This window comes from Lissotriton vulgaris, unplaced genomic scaffold (assembly GCF_964263255.1).
Source record: "Lissotriton vulgaris unplaced genomic scaffold, aLisVul1.2 SCAFFOLD_2266, whole genome shotgun sequence".
In the NCBI taxonomy this organism is placed as follows: Eukaryota; Metazoa; Chordata; class Amphibia; order Caudata; family Salamandridae; genus Lissotriton; species Lissotriton vulgaris.
The window spans coordinates 49,232-70,522 of NW_028242314.1; the positions used below are offsets into that span (position 1 = coordinate 49,232).

At 45.6% G+C, this 21,291-nt stretch overlaps 1 protein-coding gene across 2 annotated transcripts in view; it reads left to right on the forward strand.

Moving 5' to 3' along the window:
- Positions 1 to 298: 298 nt before the first annotated feature.
- LOC147668997 (histo-blood group ABO system transferase-like) overlaps positions 299 to 21,291 on the forward strand; it is a 223,498-nt gene continuing 202,505 nt past the window's right edge. For both annotated transcript variants that reach the window (XM_086948298.1, XM_086948300.1), the window contains exon 1: positions 299 to 391. In XM_086948298.1, coding sequence (XP_086804424.1) covers positions 306 to 391 — 86 coding nt within the window. In that variant the 5' untranslated portion in view covers positions 299 to 305. The remainder of the gene's footprint in view (positions 392 to 21,291) is intronic.

A 21,291-nucleotide genomic window follows, 5' to 3' on the forward strand; every position in this document is an offset into this window, starting at 1 on the left:
GGTATGTGTGTAGTGCTGAAATCTCTTTGCATCCGTTGGTGAACATACAATTGGTTGAAACAAAATGCACACCCACGGCATATTTTTCACATAAGTAAATGTCCGAAGTTCCCTCGAATAAAACTCAACCTTTTGCCTATTTGTGCTTGAGAAGATTGGGAGAATGAGCTTCTGAACCTCCACGATGTGTCATCTGCTTATTTTATTAATGGATTTAACTTTAAAAGATACACTGGATTAATTGTACCTTTTTTACAGTTCAAGGTTTGATCTATTCTGGTCTTCTCTCCCTGCTAGGGTCCACCATGTTCTGGGACACAGACATATATGTGATGGATATCTTCATTTTCCGCTCCATTGTTGCTGTTGCCGCCATCTTCTACATCTACAAGTATGTCATTGTTATCCCTAAAGTGGTTTGTGACCCAATATGTTAAAACAAAAGATTGTATCCACGTCTGAGCCGTTGCTGTACTGTTCATTGTGGACATATTCAACTCAAATCATGGTGCTCATTCGTCAGGAGGCATGCTATCTTTTGCCATTGTTTTTCATGGGAACGATCAGCAAAAAGTCCCTGGACAGGACTGTGTGGGTGAACTCACTGGCTGTATTAGCACCATACCATGTAGGTTACAAGTTGCATACCTTAATACACTGGCTGTACTTGTTGAGTAGTTATATGATGGGATCTGAGAGATTGTTGACCATCTCTGGTTAAGCTTTGTTACACTGGAAACACTTGTTGGTAATCCTGTAGTGAAATGGCTGGGAGGGCTACGCATTACATTCAGGAGAGTTAAGTGATAGAATTAAGTTCTTCCAATGAACTTATTCGTAAAAAATATGTTTCTAGAGGGTTAAAAAAAAATTATAATTACATCTCCCAAAAATGTCAAGTTGCTGCAGGGACAGCCCAGTGGTGCATATTCAATTTATCTTCAGTTATGAGAAACTTTAGTTTATGTACTCCTAGTAGCCACTGTTCACCACAGTCAACTTTCTTCTACCCTCATAATCTGAACTGTCTACAGCGTTTGACTCTAATATCCTCTCTCTACATGCTGAGCATCACAGGCCTACCACATCAATGGCTTGTATTTTCCAGCCCGTTATCACAATTGCCTGGCTATTCAAGTTATGCACATGTAACTCATTTACCATCACAGAACCTACTTAGAGACATATTTCCAAAAGAGGTCGCACACTGCTCGTCCCATCAGCGTGTGACCCTGGAGCATGATGGTCGATGTAGTAGGTATCAGCGGGTGCGCTTCTACCCGAGTCTTGAGTCTTGAGGGTGTTCACTGATGTGCTTGCCATCCCATACTTAGAGACATAGTGGCACAGAGAGAATACATATCGTCAATACATTCACAAACAATTTGTACTGACCCACATGCACCTACAGTATGCATACATGTACTTTGCAGACAGTGTGTATATGTAAATTATAATTGTGTTTATATACCGCTTACTACCCCTGATAAGGCATTAAAGTACTTCATGTCGGGAAGCATGCTGCTCCGGAACCTATGGTAAGTGGTTAGTTTTTGGTTACTGTTGAGTACTAATGTTAGCGTTTAAAAAAAAATCTTTAAAAACAAACTTTTACTTGAAGTTGCAATTTAAGTACTAAGTAGCAACATGCAACTGGTCTGGAATTTAAAGATGAAACGATTTAGACATCAACCACAACATTTGAGTTGCAATAGCCGCTCAAGGTGTCTTTTGAGTAGTTTAATTAGGAAGCTTAAAAACACGCTTAAAACAGTGACATCTGCTTTGACTGTCAAATGGTACAATAAAGCAGTGTCAAAAACTAGAAGATCACATCCACAAAAGCAGCATGCCCAGAAAGTAGGCAGTTACATATTCCAATTACCAGTGTACAATAAAGCAGTGTCAAAAACTAGAAGATCACATCCACAAAAGCAGCATGCCCAGAACGTAGGCAGTTAGATATTCCAATTACCAGTGTGTTAAGAAATTATAATGCTCTAAAATACTCAAAATGCCTGAAATCCACTCACAACTTTGAGAATGTATTAAATTGTGATGTGGCATTGCTCAAGGTCATCCACTGTAAGGGTCTGGATAAATTATGTTAGAACTGTCATCCTTAAGGTGGTCGTCCCCACAAACATTTTTCCTGACTTCCTCCTTTTTCTACTGATTCTTTTTGTTGGCCTTTAGGACTGTGAACACTTACCAATGCTGACCAGTGCTAATGTGCATTTGCATCGTTCCTAAACATGGTTACATTGGTTTATCCACAATTGGTTTATTTGATCTATCTGGAAGTCACTAGTAGAGTGTCCAGGTCCTGTAAATTAAATGCTATTAGTGGGCATTCAACACTGAGTGTGCCACCCACACAAGTAACACTTGAAACATGTCTCAGGCCTGCCACTGCAGAGGCTATGTCTGCCGTTTTACTTCCATGTCAACTTGGCATTTGAAACCCCCTTTCCAAACCTTAAACTCCTCTTTTATTATACATAAGTCATCCCTAAGGTAGGGTTTAGGTAGCCCATAGGGCAGGGCACTTTGTAAGTAAAAGGTAGGACATGTACTACTCCCCTCTGCTCCATTTGTCTCCGCCATGCTTTCCTCTCTCAATGTGTTGCTTATTTTTGATGCAATGTGGAAATGTTATCATTTTCTGAAACATTGTGTAACCTAATGTAAGCGCTCTGATATCTACGGGTCTAGCCGGAGCTATATAAAACTCATTAAATAAATAAAAAATAAAAATAAAAACTTTTTAGTTTTACATGTCCTAGTAGTGAAAAACAACCAAATTCTTTTTTCACTACTATGAGGCCTCCTCCTCAAATAGGTTAACATTGGAAATTCCTTACTATACTTTTAAGCCGCAATTTCCGATTAAGAAAGAGTAGCTATGTCATTGGAATGGTAATGATAAATCCTCTTTACTGTTAAAGGGTTTTTTTTGTAAATGATTTGTATTGATTTTGACAGAGAGAAAAAAAAATCCTCATTAACATTTGCATGAGAGATTCATGCAAATGTGGCGTGGATGGGGTGCAGGGAAAGACACTCAGCTAGGGTACCTTAAAGACCACTGTGTTGCTTGGTTCGCTGCTTCACTCTCCGGTATAGATCAAGTATAAAATGTTAAGGTAAATCAGGGGGTAATCCGCCATTATTCCCCGGGCCATATAAAGGTGTGGAAGGCTAAAGTGCCTGTGGTCTTCAGCATGTGTACTTATGTATTGATATAGATCCTGGGAGTCTAAGGAGACCCAAGGTCCTATGCTAGTTATCGGATCCAAGAGGGAGAGGTTGCTACGGGCAGCCTAGCCTCAATCACGGACAAGTAATCTTGCCATTGTGCAGAAGTCTGGTGCCGGGGCGCTGTTGCTCGCGCTGCGGCCCCTAATTGGTTTTTTCGTGTTCCGATACAAGTGCCCTGTGAACATCGAGCATCCACGCATGTACACTGGGGCCCAATGGTGCCTTCCATGCCATGGCTATCTTACGCTTGGTTAAGCTCAGGCATTGCGTCTCCCCAGGTGTCTAGTCCTCTCTCCTTCCATAACCGCAATTCCGACGCCCATGACAGGAGAACGTATCGGGGAGAGGTTCCAGCGGCAGGCCAAGGGCATATGGTGCTGTGCGGTCATTAGGTATCAAATATCTGCTGTCTGATCGATGTCATTAATATGTTGCCTCATTTTTTCTGAGTCAAGAGTAGTAGTTCCTGACTTCATTCCATCAATGTTGGGGGATCCCATGTCAAGGCACCCGTGGGCAACCCCGTGAGATCGCTCATAGTGTGGGACACCCAAGCGACCATCCGATAGTGGCTAATTTATGGAGTGCCACCTGCCCCCTGAGTTTCCCAATATCAGGAAGACCAAGAAGGATTCAGCTCCCAGAAAAGTCTCTGAGGCGGTAAGGGAGCGTGTAAAAGAAGTATAAGAGGTGGGGAAGGACCAGCATCTTAGAAATGGCTACCCGACCCATGGGAGACAAGGCGAGGCCCAACCAAAATTGGAGAGTCAAGTGGGCTCTAGTTATGGCCCATCCGAGATTTCTATCCACAGAATCAGCCCATGAATGATAAACCTGAACCCCCAGGTACTTAAAGGTGTCAAACGCCCATGTCAACGGTATGTCTGGCGAGTGTCATTTCTGGACCGGCGACATTAGCGTAAAAGGGAACACCACCAACTTAGCCCAGTTAACTTGGAGCCCAGGGACTCGTGCATGTGTATTCAAGAGGTCCATGATGGAGTGTAGTATCTCTGTCCGGCCGTGCAGATATATTAATGCGTCATCCGCGTACAGAGATATTATGTGCCACTGTCGATCGACCTGCAAGCCCCAGTTAGTGACAAGCAACCGCAGTCTGCACACCAATGGCTCCATGGCCAGGGTGAAGAGAATCAGTGACAAGGGGAAACCCTGGCATGTTCCCCGCGCTATTGAGATAGGCGAGGAGAAGTTGCGACCCATTTTTACTCTAGCTTGCAGTCTAATGTACAGCAAACTTATCCACCTTATGAAGTTGGGACCAAGGCTGAACCCCGCCAGCACTGCTATGAGATAATTCCAGTACGAAGTGTCGAATGCCTTCTCGATGTTTAAGGATGCAACCCAGGGTCTCTCTGCCTCACCCCTCGCCCAATCAAGCAGTGCAAACACGCGTTGCAGATTCAGACCAATGTTACGTCCTGGTATAAAGCCATTTTGGTCTTCGTGGGCCAACGGAGGAACTGCATTGATTAACCTGTTTGCTAGTAATTTCCCGAGGATTTTATAGCCAACGTTCAGCATCAATAGAGGGCGATAGGAGGCCATTAGGAGAGGATCGGGGCTAGGCTTTTGGAGAATCACTAGCGTTGCTTCCCTCAGAGTGGGTGCAGTGTGCCTATCTCCAAGGCTTCATCATACACTTTGGCTAGCCTAGGTGCTAGTTGAGCGGAAAAGGTGAAATAAAACTCTGATGGCTCACCGCCCATCCCCAGTGTTTTGCCAGTTGCCAGCTGCCCAATTGCATCCGTGATTTTATCAAGCACAATGGGATCTTCTAGGGCATCATAATGGGCTGGTATGATCTATGGGAGCTGTATCTCCTTAAGGACGTCCTGTATGGAAGAGGGGCCATGCATGGCTGGGGGCCCGTACAATGGAATGATTGATTGATGGCTTCCTGTCTATTGACTAGGGTCCCAGTGGATGTGGCCGTGGTAGGGGGATGTGCAGTGTCGGATCACAATAGGCGCACGAGCAGCCTGCCTGCCTTGTCACCCTCCCTGTGTCTGCATGCCAGATATGTTTTATAGTGTAACATGCAGAGGTTCTCCATTGCGCTTTTATACGCCAAGCGGGCCTGGGCCAGCGCAGGGCCAATTTGTGGGCTGGTGGAAATGCGCTGCTCACAGCTCTGTATTGTTGACTCATGAGTGTGGAGCAAAGTGGTCATGTTTTCTGGGCACCATATGTTGCCTTGATGGCGTGTCCATGGAGAACAGCCTTAAAGCTCTACTCCAGCTGACGAGGCAGTTCCCTTGTTTACTGAGAAATAGGATTTAATGGAGTTTAGGAGGGTGGCCTGGTAGGATGAGTCGGCCAGCCCGGCACTCTGTAAGCTCCAAGTTGAAATCTTGGGGCGTAGCATGCCCCAGGACAAACTCAGTTGAAGCGGGGTGTGATCGGAGAGCGCTCGTGCCATATAGTCAGCGTGTGGTATATTGTAAAGGGCATTGTCCGAGCAGAACACAGCGCCTATTCGTGTATATAAATCATGTATTGTCGAATAGTGCTAATAAGTGCGCCTCTGGGGATGTTAACCACGCCATACATCATGCATCTGCATGTTAGACACCCACTCTGATATATGTTGTGCCAGCTTAAGAGATTACGCTCCCGGGAGAGGGGGGCGAGAGCAGTCCAGTTCAAGATCTTGCACCCAATTAAAGTCTCCACCCCAATACATGGGGACCATGGAGTTCATGAGCAGGGATGGTGTAAGTGTTTGTAAGAAGATGGACTGGCCCGAATTTGGGGCGTAAAGAGATACCATCGCCATTGGGGACCCATTCAGAAGACCTTCCATAGTGACGAAGCGGCCCTGTGTGTTCACTCGGAAATGTATTGTTGACTTTGTGATAAACTCTGCCAAAGAACTCTTTAAAACAGTTACTAGCTTGGTGCACCCTGGTGTACCTAGTATTTCTTCGAATTAGGGTCTCTGTGATGAAATAGCCAGGTTCTTCTTCAATAAAGTTGAGGCCATTTTCATCACATTCAATGGTCCAATAACGGATGGGACACTGGACGTTATGGAGAGATATAAACCTGGGTCTCGCCCCCATCCTGCTTTTGAAGAGTTCGCACCCCTATCCACCATGGATATTCATAAGTCCTCGATGTCAACTAAATCAGGCTCCCCGTACGATCCGTGTCTGGTTGCAGTATTAAAACTTGCCTTGGAACCTATTGTTCTGACTCTTCCATGATGAATGCGATGTTTGCGGAAGGTTATTTCCCTAAAGCCGGGAAAATCGCATCAGTACTACCACTGCTTAAAAAGCCCAGTTTGGACCCTAAGGATCCTAATAATTTCCGGCCCATCTTGCGTCTTCCTCTCCCAGCTAAGATAGCAGAGAAAAGTATGAATGCACAATTAAGTACAAATCTACAAGAAGCACAAATACTGGATCCTACGCAATATTGGCTCAGAGAGAGGCACAGTACGGAGTCAGCCCTCTTAAAATTAACAGAAGAGATCAGGGCTGTACTTAACCAGGGAGGTAAGGCCGCCATGATTATGTTGTATTTGTCCCCAGCCTTTGACACGGTCCATCATGATTTGCTGATGGACCTGTTGTGGGGGGGTGGAGTCCGGGGTAAAGCAGGGGAACTCCTGACGTCCTTCATCTCGGACAGAGTGCAAACAGTCTCAATTGGTAAATTCTGTTCCAAACCTTTCTCTTTACCTTGTGGAGTTCCTCAGGGCTCCTCCCTTAGCTCCATGCTTTTGAATGTTTATGTGTCCTCCTTTGCCACTCTGATCGAATCCTTTGGGTTTCTTCTGACATCGTATGCAGACGACACTTAAAATTGTGGTGTCACTGCTACCAGGGCAGGAGATGGGGATGGCAAAACGGTTCCAAGACTGCGGGAAGCAGTGGATAAATTGTCTGAAACTCAACCTTTGCAAAACGGAGGTCATCCTGTTTGGCAATGACCCCAAGTTTTGGACCCCAAGTTGGTAGCGGGTTTTCTGGGCTCGCTCCCTATCTGCACTAGGAAAGTTGGAAGTCTTGATTGATGAAAAACTCAATTTTGGTGACCAAGTCAATGCAGTAGTTTCACCCACGTCATTTGTTCTTAGAACATGAAAGAAAATGTTACTGTTGCTACCTAAGGATAGTCAAAGCACAATAGTCACTGCTCTAACAATGTCAAGGCTGGACTATTGTACCAGTTTTTACCTTAATATGCAGGAGCGGTTTCTGTATAGACTCCAATTTCTTCAGAATGCGGCTGCTAGACTGCTCACCGGGACTGCTAAATTTGCCTCTGTCTTCGGAGCTATTAGAAGAAAACACTGGCTACCCGTCAAGAAATGGGTGCAGTTCAGATCACTTTGTACTGTCTACAAGGCCCTTGAGGGTTTAGGTCCTGACCACCTGAAGCTGCAGTTCCAGTGGTAACATCCCTAAAAGACCACTTCATTCCCTGGGAGCAAAGTTAGTAAGAGTCCCTTCTTCAAAAAAGCCAGCAGGGGAGGTAGGAGTTTTTGGCTGGTGCAGCCAAGGCATGGAATGCCCTCCCATTCCACCTTAGAAAAAGTACGGATTTACAGGCATTTAGGAAAGCTTTAAAAACCTGGGTTTTTGGCTTATAGCTTTCGGTTTCTTAAGTATGCTTCAGTGAGAGGACTGTAGATAGCACCAGGACACCTTCGAGTAACAGATTGTGCTTTAAAATTGCCACTAACATGACATAACAATGTGTGATCTGCAGTGGGGTTCCCGCTGCAACCCAAATAAGTGCTCCTCAGGTGTATCCCGAACATATAGCACCCAGTACTGTACCCCTCCATTGTTTATGGAGCGATGCAAGTGTTTGTGTGGTGAGATGTGTCTCTTGCAACAGTGCAAACGTGATCCCATGACTGCGTAAATACTGATACACTTTATGTCGCTTAGCACATCCTGCCAACCCCCTTACATTCCAGGTCAATAAAGAATAGTCCCCAATCGCCATCTGCCTAGTCTTGAAGTGAAGTTGTGGCGTGGAACTGTCTACCAGCCAGTCTCTGCCCCTCCTGCGTTCCACTACCCTCACAAGGTGGTGACCAAGTATGTCAAATCTACGATCCCCATTGTTTGCAATCAGACAAAGAGATCAATGTAATAAGCAAAAATTCCCAATCCCAACATCCAACCCCAGGCCGGTTTGCCCAGTCACACTAGAATGCAATTCAAAAGGACAGATAGGAGCATAAGACAGCAATAAACCATATCAGTGCTGTATCTGCTACTTATCCCTTGGTGGGTGGGGGTGCGGCCGGGTCAGATGTCGTCGCCATTTTGCCGCCTCACTCAATTCAGCCTGGTAGCTTGTCCATGCGCCCACAGCATGTAGTCTGGACACCCGAAACCGCTGTGGGTGCTCTAAGTGTTCAGCCCAATGCATCTGTTTACTGGTAAAGGTAGATTTAATATTACTATTTTAAGAAATCCAACTATTATAAAGTTGATATTTCTCTGCCCTTACAGAAGTTTGCCCGCAGCCTGGCTCCAATACACGTCTGGGAAGGATGGCGCTACACTTTTTGCATCCCCTCTAGACAGCCACGAACACAGGAAGGGTGTGACAGAGAACTCCTCTGTGTTAATTTACATTTTGATAGCTCTTACTGGGCAGGAAGAGGGAGCTGACACACCTGAATAGGCAGTTTACTTCATCCCAGACAAAGGCCTGATTAGCCCCCAAAGATAGCCTGGCAGACGGGGCTGGGATGAAAGAGGACATTTGCACTTCAAGGGCTTGCTTTGACATTACCCCCACTTCAAAGGCACATTTGGTATAAGTTCTGGGGCTCTGATCCTACCAAGACAACACACTACTGTATCTGTGAAGAACTCTGCCTTGAGTAAGGACTGCTGTGCTACAAGGATTGCCACTCTGCTTGACTGACTGAAGGAACTGCTTCTGTGCTTTGCTCAGCTGCCCTCCTGCCTTTTAATTTCTGCATGCTAAGGACAAAGACTAGACCCATCTCACTTGAACACAGTGTGACCCCAAGGGCTTGCTGCCTTAACCACTGTTCTGAAGTATCAGGGCCATCAAAGACTCCCTACATCCCTGCCCCTGCAGGACTCCCATCTTTGAGTCCTCCCTTCCCGGAGGAGCCAATCCAGTCCTGGGCCTCAGAAGTGGGTTCAGCAGCTGTTTTTGCTTCAAAATTGGCGCAGTGATGACTTTGCGCAGATCATTACTGATGCATTGTCCTTAAATGGAAACGCAGGAGTCGATCAACGACATCACCTTGATGGACTGTGCAGCTCAACAGCAATGGACAGCGCAGCTTGACAATGAAATAGTACATGCATCGTATAGGGCTTCAACATCTCAGCTACGCAAATAGCAAATCTTCAACCAGCCCCCCAGGCAGGAATTACATTTTCTCGGACCTCCTCATGGAAATCATCACTGCTAAGGAAAATGTCATTGGATTGGGGTGACTCCAATTACATTTTCCTTGGTGACTTTAATCTGCACTGGAATGACCCGAATGACTCCCAGGTCAACGATGTCAAAGTCCTCCCCGCCGATCAATCACTCACCCAGGCTTGCACCCTGCCTACCCTCACAAAAGGTGCCACTTTGGATTGGATTACCGCTAAGGCCTCAGCGGTCAGATTGACTTCAATAGACCCATGTGACTGGTCAGACCACCACATCATCACCTTCATTATAACCGTTCTCTTCCTCCAAGAAAATCTTTGGGCAACCTGTGAAACCTAAATGCTGGCTCAGAGACTCTAAGAGCCTGGACCGCGAGAAGCTGACAACCTGCTGCAAGGTTGAGCTTCTACCCCCCCCCCCCCCCCCGAATCTATCTAAGGTCAACGACCTCACAGATCACTGCAACTCAACTATGACTACCATTTTGGGTTATCTGGCCCTGTTTAAGCTCAAACGGTCCTAAATTAAAGACAAAAACCCCTGGTTCAGGAGACCCCTCAATGACGAAAGGAGAGCTCTGAAAGAAAGGAACTGGAGACAGCACCCCTCAGCCTCCCAACTTAAACTCCTCCGTCAGGCCAGAAATACGTACAACAAGAATATCATTTTGTCTTGAAAAAGAGTTTTTCAAATTAGAGCTGGAAAATGCCAAGAACAGACCACACAAACTTTTCAAAATAGTCAAACTACAATCAAACAAACTAGCAAAATCATCAAAATAAACATCAAAATCCCCAAAAACCTGGGATAAGTTCTCCTCCTCCTTCACAACCAAAATCAACTCACTTGGTAATGAACTCAATGCCTCCTCAAACTTCCCTCCTCCTCGTTCTGGGACCCATCTCTCTTCTCGTCCCCACCAAACAACACCCAAAAACAAGGCTCACTGGTCCAACTTTGAACTTTATGATGACCATTCCATCTCGAAAATTCTATCCTCCTTACAACTTAACACCCACTTTAATGACCCCCTCCCCGCCAACTGCTTGGCAGCTACCACCTCATTCATTGTTCCCATCTGGACTACCATCATCAATGCTTCCCTTCTCCAAGGGACCATACCTGACTCCCTGAAAACTGGCCAAGTCATCCCCATCCTAAAAAAAAACACTCTGAATCCAGAAATTCCAGATAGCTTCAGACCTATCTCGAATATCCCTCTTCTCGCGAAGGTTCTGAAGAAATGTGTGCAGCTACAACTAAGCCAAAACATCGCCAATTCCAATCTACTTGACAAATTCCAATCTGGGTTCAGGCCTGGGCACAGCACTGAAACTACTATTCTTCACATAGTTGATGATGCGCTCCTAGCCCTTGACCAAAGCAAAACCTGTCTTTTGATCCTTCTGGATCTCTCATCGGCATTCAACACTGTCAACCACGAGAAACTTCTTGAACGCCTTGAACATAGGATGGGTCTAGAAGGTACCATCATCAAATGGTTTGGCTCCTTCCTCCAGAACCACACCCAGAGATTCCTTGTCAACAACAACCTATCTGCTCCCGGCCCGATCGCCATCGGTGTCCCACAAGGCTCTACTCTGTCCCCTACCCTCCTCAAACTCTTCTTCGAAACCTTAGTCAATATCTCCTTCCACATGTATGCCAAGGATACTCAGATATACATTAAAATGTCCTCTCTTCAGGAGATCATCCATCTAAATGATGCCCTGAAACTGACTGTTCATCAGTTAGCCAACAACCAGCTCAAATTAAATGCCCGAAACACAGAGTTTCTTCTCATCTCCCCTCAAACAAATCCAATGACATCCCAGAATGGACTAACTCGATCACAGCACTCAACTGCACCCCTATCATAGTGGATTCTGTCAAATCTCTTGGGATTACTTTGGACCATAACCTGAATATGATTGAACACATCAACGCAATGGCCAAAACTGCCAGATTCCAACTGAGCTACTTGAAAAAACAAAAACCCTTCCTTGAAACGGCAGACCTAAAAACTGCAGTGCAGGCGTTAGTTATCTCAAGAATTGAATATGGCTGCTCCACACCATTTGGCCTACCCAAGACTTCGACAGCCCATCTAAAAGCTTGCCTCAAATCAGCAGCTAGACTCTTATCTGGCTCAAGGAAATTTGACCACATCTCACCACATCTGAAGTCCTTGAACTGGCTGCCCCTTGAAGGCAGAATCCAACTCAAGCTGGCTTCATCACTCACAAAGCTTTGTACTCTAACTCCCCGACATATCTCGTCCAGAAAAGTTTGATTTCTTGGAGTTCCAGAAACTCCCTGTCCGCCACAGACCGTGTGCTCCAGCCACCCCGCTTCCGCAAGGCAAAACCATATAATCGAGCATTCTCCAGGGCTGCACAAAGAATCTGGAACTCGCTTCCTTCCTCCATCAGAAGAACACCTTCTCTGGCACTCTTCAAAAAAGAAGCTGAAACCTACTGCAAATTCCTCCAATAACGCTCCCTTGGTGCGCATAACGCCTTTTTTTAAATTTATTTCTGTATCTAATCTCCTTTACTGCTTGGCCTTCTCTGTGTATCTACTCTCACTCCCTCCAATGCTTCGAAAGTTCTCCCCGCTCTTCCCATCCTCTGTCCCTTCGTATAGAACTGCTTGTCTTCTCCTTTTGAGCTGACATGTCGTTCACCGATTATGGAACTGTACCATTTATTGTATATATCTCTTTCTTTTGTCCTATTGTAATCAAGTCGCTCGCTGATTTTGGAACTGTATTGACTCTTGTATATTTCCATGGCTTTGCCCCACCATTTAAACAATACCGGGGGTGTGTGGAATGCACTCCTGTTCACACATTTTGGATATAAATTTATCTTGCGTACTCCTTGATGCGTGCTACTTAGTTGCAGTGTCATGCCCTTCCATCAGTATCATATGATTACCTTGTTTTTGATATACTTAGTCGATTAAGATCACATTGCATTATGGTATTGGTAGTCTACATTTTAACTAACAGTCGTTATTGTAGTTCGCCTGAATGAGGGAAATGGAAATCAATTGGCTGGTTGTGAGCAGTTTAAAAAACGCAAGGGTTTGTGGGAAAAGGAGATGTTTGTGAATGAGGAGGAGAACGGACGTTTTTAAACTATACTCGGCAGGTACGTGCATACGTATGCAGTTGCAATAAGGCTTTAATGTAATGAAATATAACTTGATTGTTATCCAGCGAAGCACTAGGTGGGTTTAGAAACACAGCGAGTGATTTAAGAGAAACACGGAGCTATATTGCTAAATTCAAACGATGTGGGTTGTCACACGAGGGGAGGGAGGGCACGTTACTACTCTAAGGAAAAGCATGTTTGGACAACAAGGAAAAGGAGAGTAGGGAACTGTTTGAGTAACGATAAAAATACTGAACTCATAGATGTAAAGCAGAGCATACATATGAGATAGTATTATATTATATATTTTTTGTTTATCCACAGTGACCCCCGAAGAAGGGCAATGTTAGCCCGAAATGCATTGGGTATCTAATTAAACACTGCTTTTTACGAAACCGTGCATCAGTCGTGTGCTTTCAAGAGGCCCCGAGTGGCACAGGCAGAACACTAGAAACCTGGGAAACGGCATATCAAGTCTTAAGGGAACTAGAATGAAAAATATCAACAAACAGAGTGAACATGAATTAAAAAGTATAAATGAATTTAAAAAGTGAGAAAGCAGCGCCGAAGATGGCACATGTCGCAGTGCATTTGGTTTGGGCCTGTGAAACGGCCCAGTTTTCATGTGGTTTGCCCCACCATTGTCATGTCCCTGACCCCATCCTTGTATTTTACCTTTGCCATCCTGTACGTAATGTATCTTTCCCTGAAAAGCACTCTGATACCCTATCGGGTCATGTTCGTGCGCTATAAAACTTCAAATAAATAAACATTGAAGCCTTCATTGAATGTGCGGATCAACACCAGCATTTCACTTCCATCCATGGGATTGACTATGCAGTGCCTCCTTGAATGCTCGCAACAAGTCTTTAGCATCGATGCTTGCTCCATCCAAGGTACTTTGTCAGTGGGACCTGTCTGAGTCCTGTAGCCAGCCTGCGCTCCATCGCGGTTGGCCTGAACTTCCATTTACCATGGCCTCAAGTGACCTTCTTGGCGCTGCTGACTTCGAAGCACAATTTTTTGTTAATTCTTTTAAATTAATATCTCAGTTTCTACTTATGGGATTTTTGTCATTTTTGTCATTTTGCTCTTGATTTTTCTAAACTTGTGTGGAGTAGTTTTGGTGCGTTTTCATTGTTTTACTGTGTGTGTGTGTGTGTGTGTGTGTTGCACAAATACTTTACACACTACCTCTTTAGATAAGCCTGCCTGCTCTATGCCAAGTTACCAGAGCGTGAGCACAGGTTATCTTTTAGTGTGTATCTAGCTTACCCTGACAAGGACTTTGGTACCTACTTGGACGGGGTGCATTCCTCTGCCAACTAGAGACCCAATTTCTAACATAATGGGATTGAACAAAGTCAAAAGGTGCCACCAAATCGTAGTATCTATAAAGTAATTATGAAATGATAATAAGCTGTGTGAATTTGTTTACCCTCCATTCATTGACATCAAGGAGTTGGGCTCCAGATAGCTCCCTTGCAGAAACTTACTCAAACAAAAGGAGGGCTGATGACCTCTTAAATTCCAACTTTGTTTTGTGCCCAGCTGGAATCTAAAATCAGAAATTCTGCTTGCTGCTTGAATGTTGCTGCTTGGACTCAAAAGCAGTCAACGTGCATGCACTGCTGAATGTGTACTGGTGTCGGAAAATTACACTGGGACAAATTCAGCCTCTTTCACTGGAGCTCAACTTCTTGGCAAGGGGATGGCGCCCACCCTGGAAAATAGTGGGTGGAATATGTCCACCCACTTGTTCCCCCCGACTTGTGTCGTGAGCTCAGGATCGTGCTAAGCTCATAGCGAAGAGCTACAAAGTAGTTGTCAAGCAGCACTTGCAAGTATAACTATGCAATGAATTCTAGGTCTGGTGAAAAAAACCTACCTACCAGCGAGAGCGCATTTCTTTAAAGACAAAATGAATTTAGGGAAGGGTACAGTAAGGTGTTTTGGGAAATCATTTTGGACTGTTTAATTGCCATGATGTAAAGCTTTGGTCAACTCTGGCTGAGAGGATAGTGGTAGAGTACATTTTTTTTTATGTGAATGACACTGTTGCCCTTCTGGAACTAGCATGTGGTCTCCTCATTCAAAATAACATCTCTGATTCCAATACGGCACTGCTTGAAGGGACATACTGTTTACACACAAGTCATGGCCCACCAGGTAATAAAGGGCTGCCCGGGCTGCAGTCTTATGGTTGTATCCTTAAATAGGCTTGAGAACACTGAATGGTTTAATTTGGGACCCAATTCCTTCTTTCCAGCAATCTTTTGATTGTTCTATTTTGGATGCTCTCTGATGAAAGATATGGTGTGGTAGAACCTAATTTGAAGGTGGGAGAATAGTTTTAAAGTTAATTCAATTTTTATATATTATTAAAATTTGCTTAAAATATGTGTGGTGTTGGTAGGTCAATATTCTGTGATATCGCTCTGGGTATGATGTCAAAGGTGAGTTAGAAGGTTGGTGGAGTTTGAATTAGAACAGGTAGTTGGATTTGAAGGTTTAAGGATGAAGAATCCTGTATAGGGCTGAGGAATAGAGGCAAATGTCTTTCATACAAGAATTGCTGTGTATACAGGTATTTCAACACAACACTACATGATCCGGAGGGTCCTAACAATTGATTGAAAAGGCACATTCAGAAATGTCATGATCCAAGTAAGTGAACAAACTAAGTGAAAATGTACATTTATTCAGCTCTACAGTAATACCTTTGTCACTCAAGATTGACACCACATTCATTACCCTCTGGTTATGTCCAGCACAGTCCTTACCCCCATTAAAGATATTGTCTGGGGAAAAAATGGCATCTTCATGTTCTTTAAAAAACTGATACATCAAATACAGTGGCAGCTGATGCTAACCCAAATGGCATGCACTTGCACTGGTCACCTCTAAATTGTGTGATAAAGGCAGTAAGGTGTCAGCTGTTTGGATGCAGCAACACCTGGTGGTACGACAAAGTCACGTCAAGGGACGTAACCCACTTAACACCCCTTGTTAAGGCCAACATTATACTAAATTTCGGAAGCAGAAACTTGTTAACAATTCTCACGGAAGTCACTTCAAACTCTAACAATGCCTTTGGCACGTTGCGTCATCACCAAAAGGGCTAACAACAACCTAGTCTCATTACCTTCAGTAATACCTTGCTTGGCCAGCATGTCTAATTAATGTTTACCTTCATCCCTGTAGTCCTCATAATTTATCCTGGGGACGCTTGCCCATGACCGCATTAACCATGACGGGACTAAGCTTCAGCCCGCCCCCTCCATCTGGATGCGCTGCACCACCCGGGGCCCACCCGGGAGGTTGCTGGTAATGTAATGAGCCAGACCCCTAATAACTGACACAGCAAAGGCATAAAGGGGTCTCAGTTGCAAAGCTGTTAACAGCCCCGCATTAGGATGCGGGTATAAGCAGCTAAAACAGGCCAAGTAGCGCCTGGGATTGACAACGTGTGTATAAAGAAACAGGAGTGTGAACCCATCAACCGATTGGGATTGGGGTCTAAGGAAGTGTATACAAAACAATATCCCAAAGGGTATGATTGAACAGATTAATAAACAATGACTGGTAAGGATATCTATACAGTATTATCCTAAAAAGATGAAGGAGTCAATTATTTCGTTCAAAATAGTGCTAGAAAGCATCATTTTATATTATAAAGAATCAAGGAAAGGGGGCGGAGGGGGGAAGACAAGTAAACACAATTGATTACAGCACTGTGTGAGCAAATAAACAAGTAACAGGTAACAAGTATCAGCCCAAAGGGTTGTACAAGGTGCACGAGTGCCGTGAATTGTGACACTACGGCAGCGCAAGTGACAAGGAATACAGCGTGATCTCATGAGGAATCGGAAGAGTTAGCAATTAATTTAACAGTAGAATTGGGTTTCCGCCTCCTGCAGTATGACCAATGATGCAACGAAAGAGCTGGTCAGCATTTATCATTTGCAAAATATTCCCCGTTTCCACATCTGTAACACCCCTTTTGGTTGTTTCCGGAAAATCCTTGAGAGTTGCCTTTGGACGATCTAATTTTCTGTACATCATAGAGTCTACCAAATTTACACGAAATAGCTCTGCCACATAATCCTCCGTGGATTCCCTGCTTTGGCAAAAAACTTAAATGGTCTTTGGAAATGCAAGCAGAAGGTGTGACATGAGCGCTATATAAAACTCATTAAATAAATAAATAAATTATCGAGGTCATCCATGGCATTTGAAATCACATAATTTTCAGTAGCTGGACTCGTATTTTATAGCTTTTCTTTCCTTCTGTTAATAAACTCTTAAACCCTCTGCAGTGTATGAAAAAGAATCTTTTTTTTCTCGGTGGGAGGCAAAGCCCTCCCCCAAGTCTTCCTCAATTGTGGAAATGTAATTCCGAACATAGGCTTTGCATTGTGGCCACTTCATAACCACTTCACCTGGAGCTTCTTGGAAGGCCTGAGCAGGAGTTAATGTGAAGGTTTAGGCACACATATTTAAGATGGGGACAAATTTGGGCCTAGATGTAGGTAATAGCAATTTACCGAATGGTAAATACCGAATTTTACAGATTCGGTATTCACTATTCGGTAATTGCTATGTAGGTAAAATAATCGGTAAAAATACCGAATCTGTATGATTCGGTAATTACCGATTCTGGGCCATATGTAGGTGGCCAAATACCGATCGGTAACACCGAAAATGGCTCATTTTCGGTATTACCGACAAATATGTAGCCATGTGAGATGTAGGTAATACCGAATAGGATCGATAATAACGAATCGGTAAAAACCTTCCGTCACCGAATCGGAATTACCGAAACAATGAGATCCGAATCGGTAGAAACGAATCGGTAAAACCCCCAAATATGCTATGTAGCAAACCCCGGTATTACCGAATTTGGCCAAAATCGGTGATAACGAATCGCTAATTACCACGTTTCTGGAGCATGTGGTAATCAGGAGGAGTCTATATAAACACACCCAAAATGCATCTGTATGACCACAATGGCAGGCCTCTATCTCATAGCAAGGCGCCTACGGCTGGGAGCAGCAGGAATGAGGATCTGGAGACGTGAGGAGCAGGTGTACAGAGTACGCATCACTCTGTTCCAGTTGACAGACGCTGAAATACACGAGAGATACAGATTGCACCCAGACACCATCCTGGAGCTAATACGGGACCTAACACCCTATCTGGAGCATCAGACACCAAGGGCCCACGCAATCCCCCCCCATGTCCAAGTACTCTGCTGCCTGCACCTGCTAGCATCAGGAAGTTTCCAGGGTGTGATAGCAGCAGTGGGTGGAGTATCACAGAGCTGCCTCTCCCGGATCTTCAACACCTTCCTAGACGCCATGATGGACAGAATGGAACATTACATATCCTTCCCCAGTACGCAGGTGGAGCTGCAGAGAACCAAGCTGGAGTTCTATCAAATTGCCCACTTCCCCCACGTGATCGGCTGCATCGATGGGACCCACATTCCCATCTGCCCACCTGCAGCAAGTGAATACATTTACAGGAACCGCAAATCCACCCACTCAATCAATGTGCAGGTGATCTGCAATGCCAAACACATTATCACAGACATTGTGGCCAAATACCCCGGGAGTACCCACGATGCTTACATCTTCAGGAACAGTGGCATACATACACGTCTGCTTGCTGGTGAATTTGCCGACGGACACATACTAGGTAAGTAAATGTCACACACCCTGATGTACACCCTGCCACAAGCTGTTGGTCACACCAATCAATGCCACTTACTTCTCTTCATAGGTGACAGCGCATATGCCCTCCGGCCGTATCTCCTCACACCATATCTGAACCCAACCACCCGAAGGGAGAGGAGATACAATGTGGCACATAGGAGCACACGCAACGTGGTGGAGCGCACTTTTGGTATGCTCAAAAGCAGATTCCGTTGCCTCCACAAAACAGGAGGTGCGCGTCTGTACAGCCCCTTAAAATGTTGCAAGATTATTGCTACGTGTGCAATGCTACACAATCTGGCCACCAAAAAAGGAACTGCAGTGGAACTGACTGAGTCAGAGGACGAAGACGAGGACAACCCTCAGCCAGAGCCCAGCGCGGCTGGTGCTGCAATTGAACATGATGGGAGACATAGACGGGCAGAGATAACATCACACTACTTCTGAGTGAGTAACGACACTGAGGCATTTCCAATTACATGTACAGGTGTTTATTTGGCACACCTACAGCATTCTGAGCAATGTCCAATTGGACATGGGTTACATCACCCATCACATGCATGTGGACAGCCAGAGTCCTTCACTTCTTGCGTCCCCGTGCTGCACGTGCATGTTCCCCATCCACACTGACTTGTGAGTTGGACCGTTCCTGTGCTGGGACAGTACGTCCACTACGCCTCCTGCACTCGGTGGGTGAGGGTGTGACGCTACCACGGCTGGAAGCCTCCTCACTGTCCCCCCCCCCCTTCCATATTTGAGGCATTAGCATTCTGCATGAGCTCTAGCACTGAGGTCATGGACACCATCCCCCTGGCCACATCCCTGCTGCAATGCGACATCTTCTCCTGCATGGCGATGGACCGGCGACACATCAGTGCTGTCGTACTGGCCAGCCGGTTCACCGACGAAGTATAGTCTTGGAGTCTCACTCTCAGTCGGCGCATGCCAACACGGTCCTGCTCCAGCTGGCTGCACAGGTTGTCCACCGAAGTTGCTACCCTCTCCATCCCTGCAGACATATTCTCCCCCATGGCACTGATACCCTCCTCCATCTTGTGCATATGTCTGTTAATGTCTGCCACCTCCCTGTGTAACGACTTCATCTCCCTCCATTGCAGGCGCTGGACCTTCAGCATCTTTCCTTCCAGTCCAGCAAACACACTGCCACCCTGCTCATTTTCCACTGGACTGACCGGCCTTGCCCTGCGGCGTCGTGATGAGATGTTCGCACCCTCGGATGCTGAACCAGCCCGCTCCCTGTTGGATCTCTCTACAATGGGACTTTGTTGGCGCTGGCTGCCCTCCTCCTCCGACTCCTCCATCTGCTGGAGGGTGATCACGGCATGCCTCCTGCCTGACTGTGGTTGTGGTGGTGGTGGTGATGGTGGTGGTGGTGGTGTAGGTGAACGTCGTAATGGTGACTGAGTGAGAGGGGATTGCGGCCCTCCCTGGCGCTGTGGTGATGTCTGTGGTGAACGATTGGCTGGCTGCGATGGCGCAGAGCTGGTGTTCCCTGCAGCCATGCTGTCTTCATCGTGTTCACTCCCCTCTGGCCTGGCTGACCTGCCTCTGCTGCCCTCAGCTGCACTGCGAGATGACTCGCCTGAAATGACACAAATGTAAATTTTCTCAATGCTCTGTCTGCAATGCCATTGCATTAAAGTACATGCCAACAGTGCACAGTGGTTATCCTGACCTGTCCAATTATGTTACCATGCTATTGTGTTAGCTGCCCTGACAGTCCTGATCATGATTTCACACTGACTACATCACCCAGTATGCATTGCAGGTAAGCAGTGAGACATGGTGTGGAGTGGGAGCACTTTTACCACTATTTATTTATTTATTTTATTTAGGCGATTTGTTAAGCGCTCAATTACCCGTGGGTGTCTCGGCGCTGAGAGAGAGAACTGGTCCATGAGGAGTTATTGCGTGAACAGCCAGGATTTTATCTGCTTGCGGAAAGAGAGAAGAGATGTGGAGGCTTTGATGTAATGTGGAAGACTGTTCCATAGTTTAGAAGTGGTAACTATGAAGGATCTGTCTCCCCAGGAGACTTTCTTAGTCCTGGGAACCTGCATGAGTCCAGCGGTTGAGGATCTTAGGGATCTGGCAGGTTTGTAAGGACAGAAGGAATCTTTCAAATACGCTGGACCTTGACCATGAATTGCTTTATAGGCAATACAGAGGGCCTTGAACTTAGTTCTCTTCTTTACAGGCAGCCAGTGAAGCTCTCGGAGTGTCCCAGAAATGGAGGCATACTTAGGACATCCCGTAATCAATCTGGCCGCCGCATTTTGCACCAGTTGTAATTTCTTTAGAACACCTTCTTGAGCATTGACTAGCAGACCATTACAATAGTCAATGCGGGCTATGGGCTATGGGGGTTGGGGTTTGGGAGGGGTTAGGGCAGCATGCTGGGCATGCTTCTTACCTTGTTTTCTAGCTGCTCTGGCGGAGCTGTCTGCGTCTCCTATGCCACTCACACTCTCCCGCTGGATGGTGGACTCCACCATCTGTTCCAGTGGTGTTGGTACTGGGGCTCGATTTTTTCCTCCTCCAGTTTTCCCTGCCAGCCTATGTCTCTCTGCCATCCTCTGTTTTGCAGTTTTTCTGAGGTCGTACCACCTCTTTCTGATGTCCTCTATGGTGCGCAGGGTCACACCTATGGCATTGATCTTGTCCCGAATGCCACTCCATATTTGCCTCTTCTGTGCATCTGGCACTTGGTGGGACTGGGC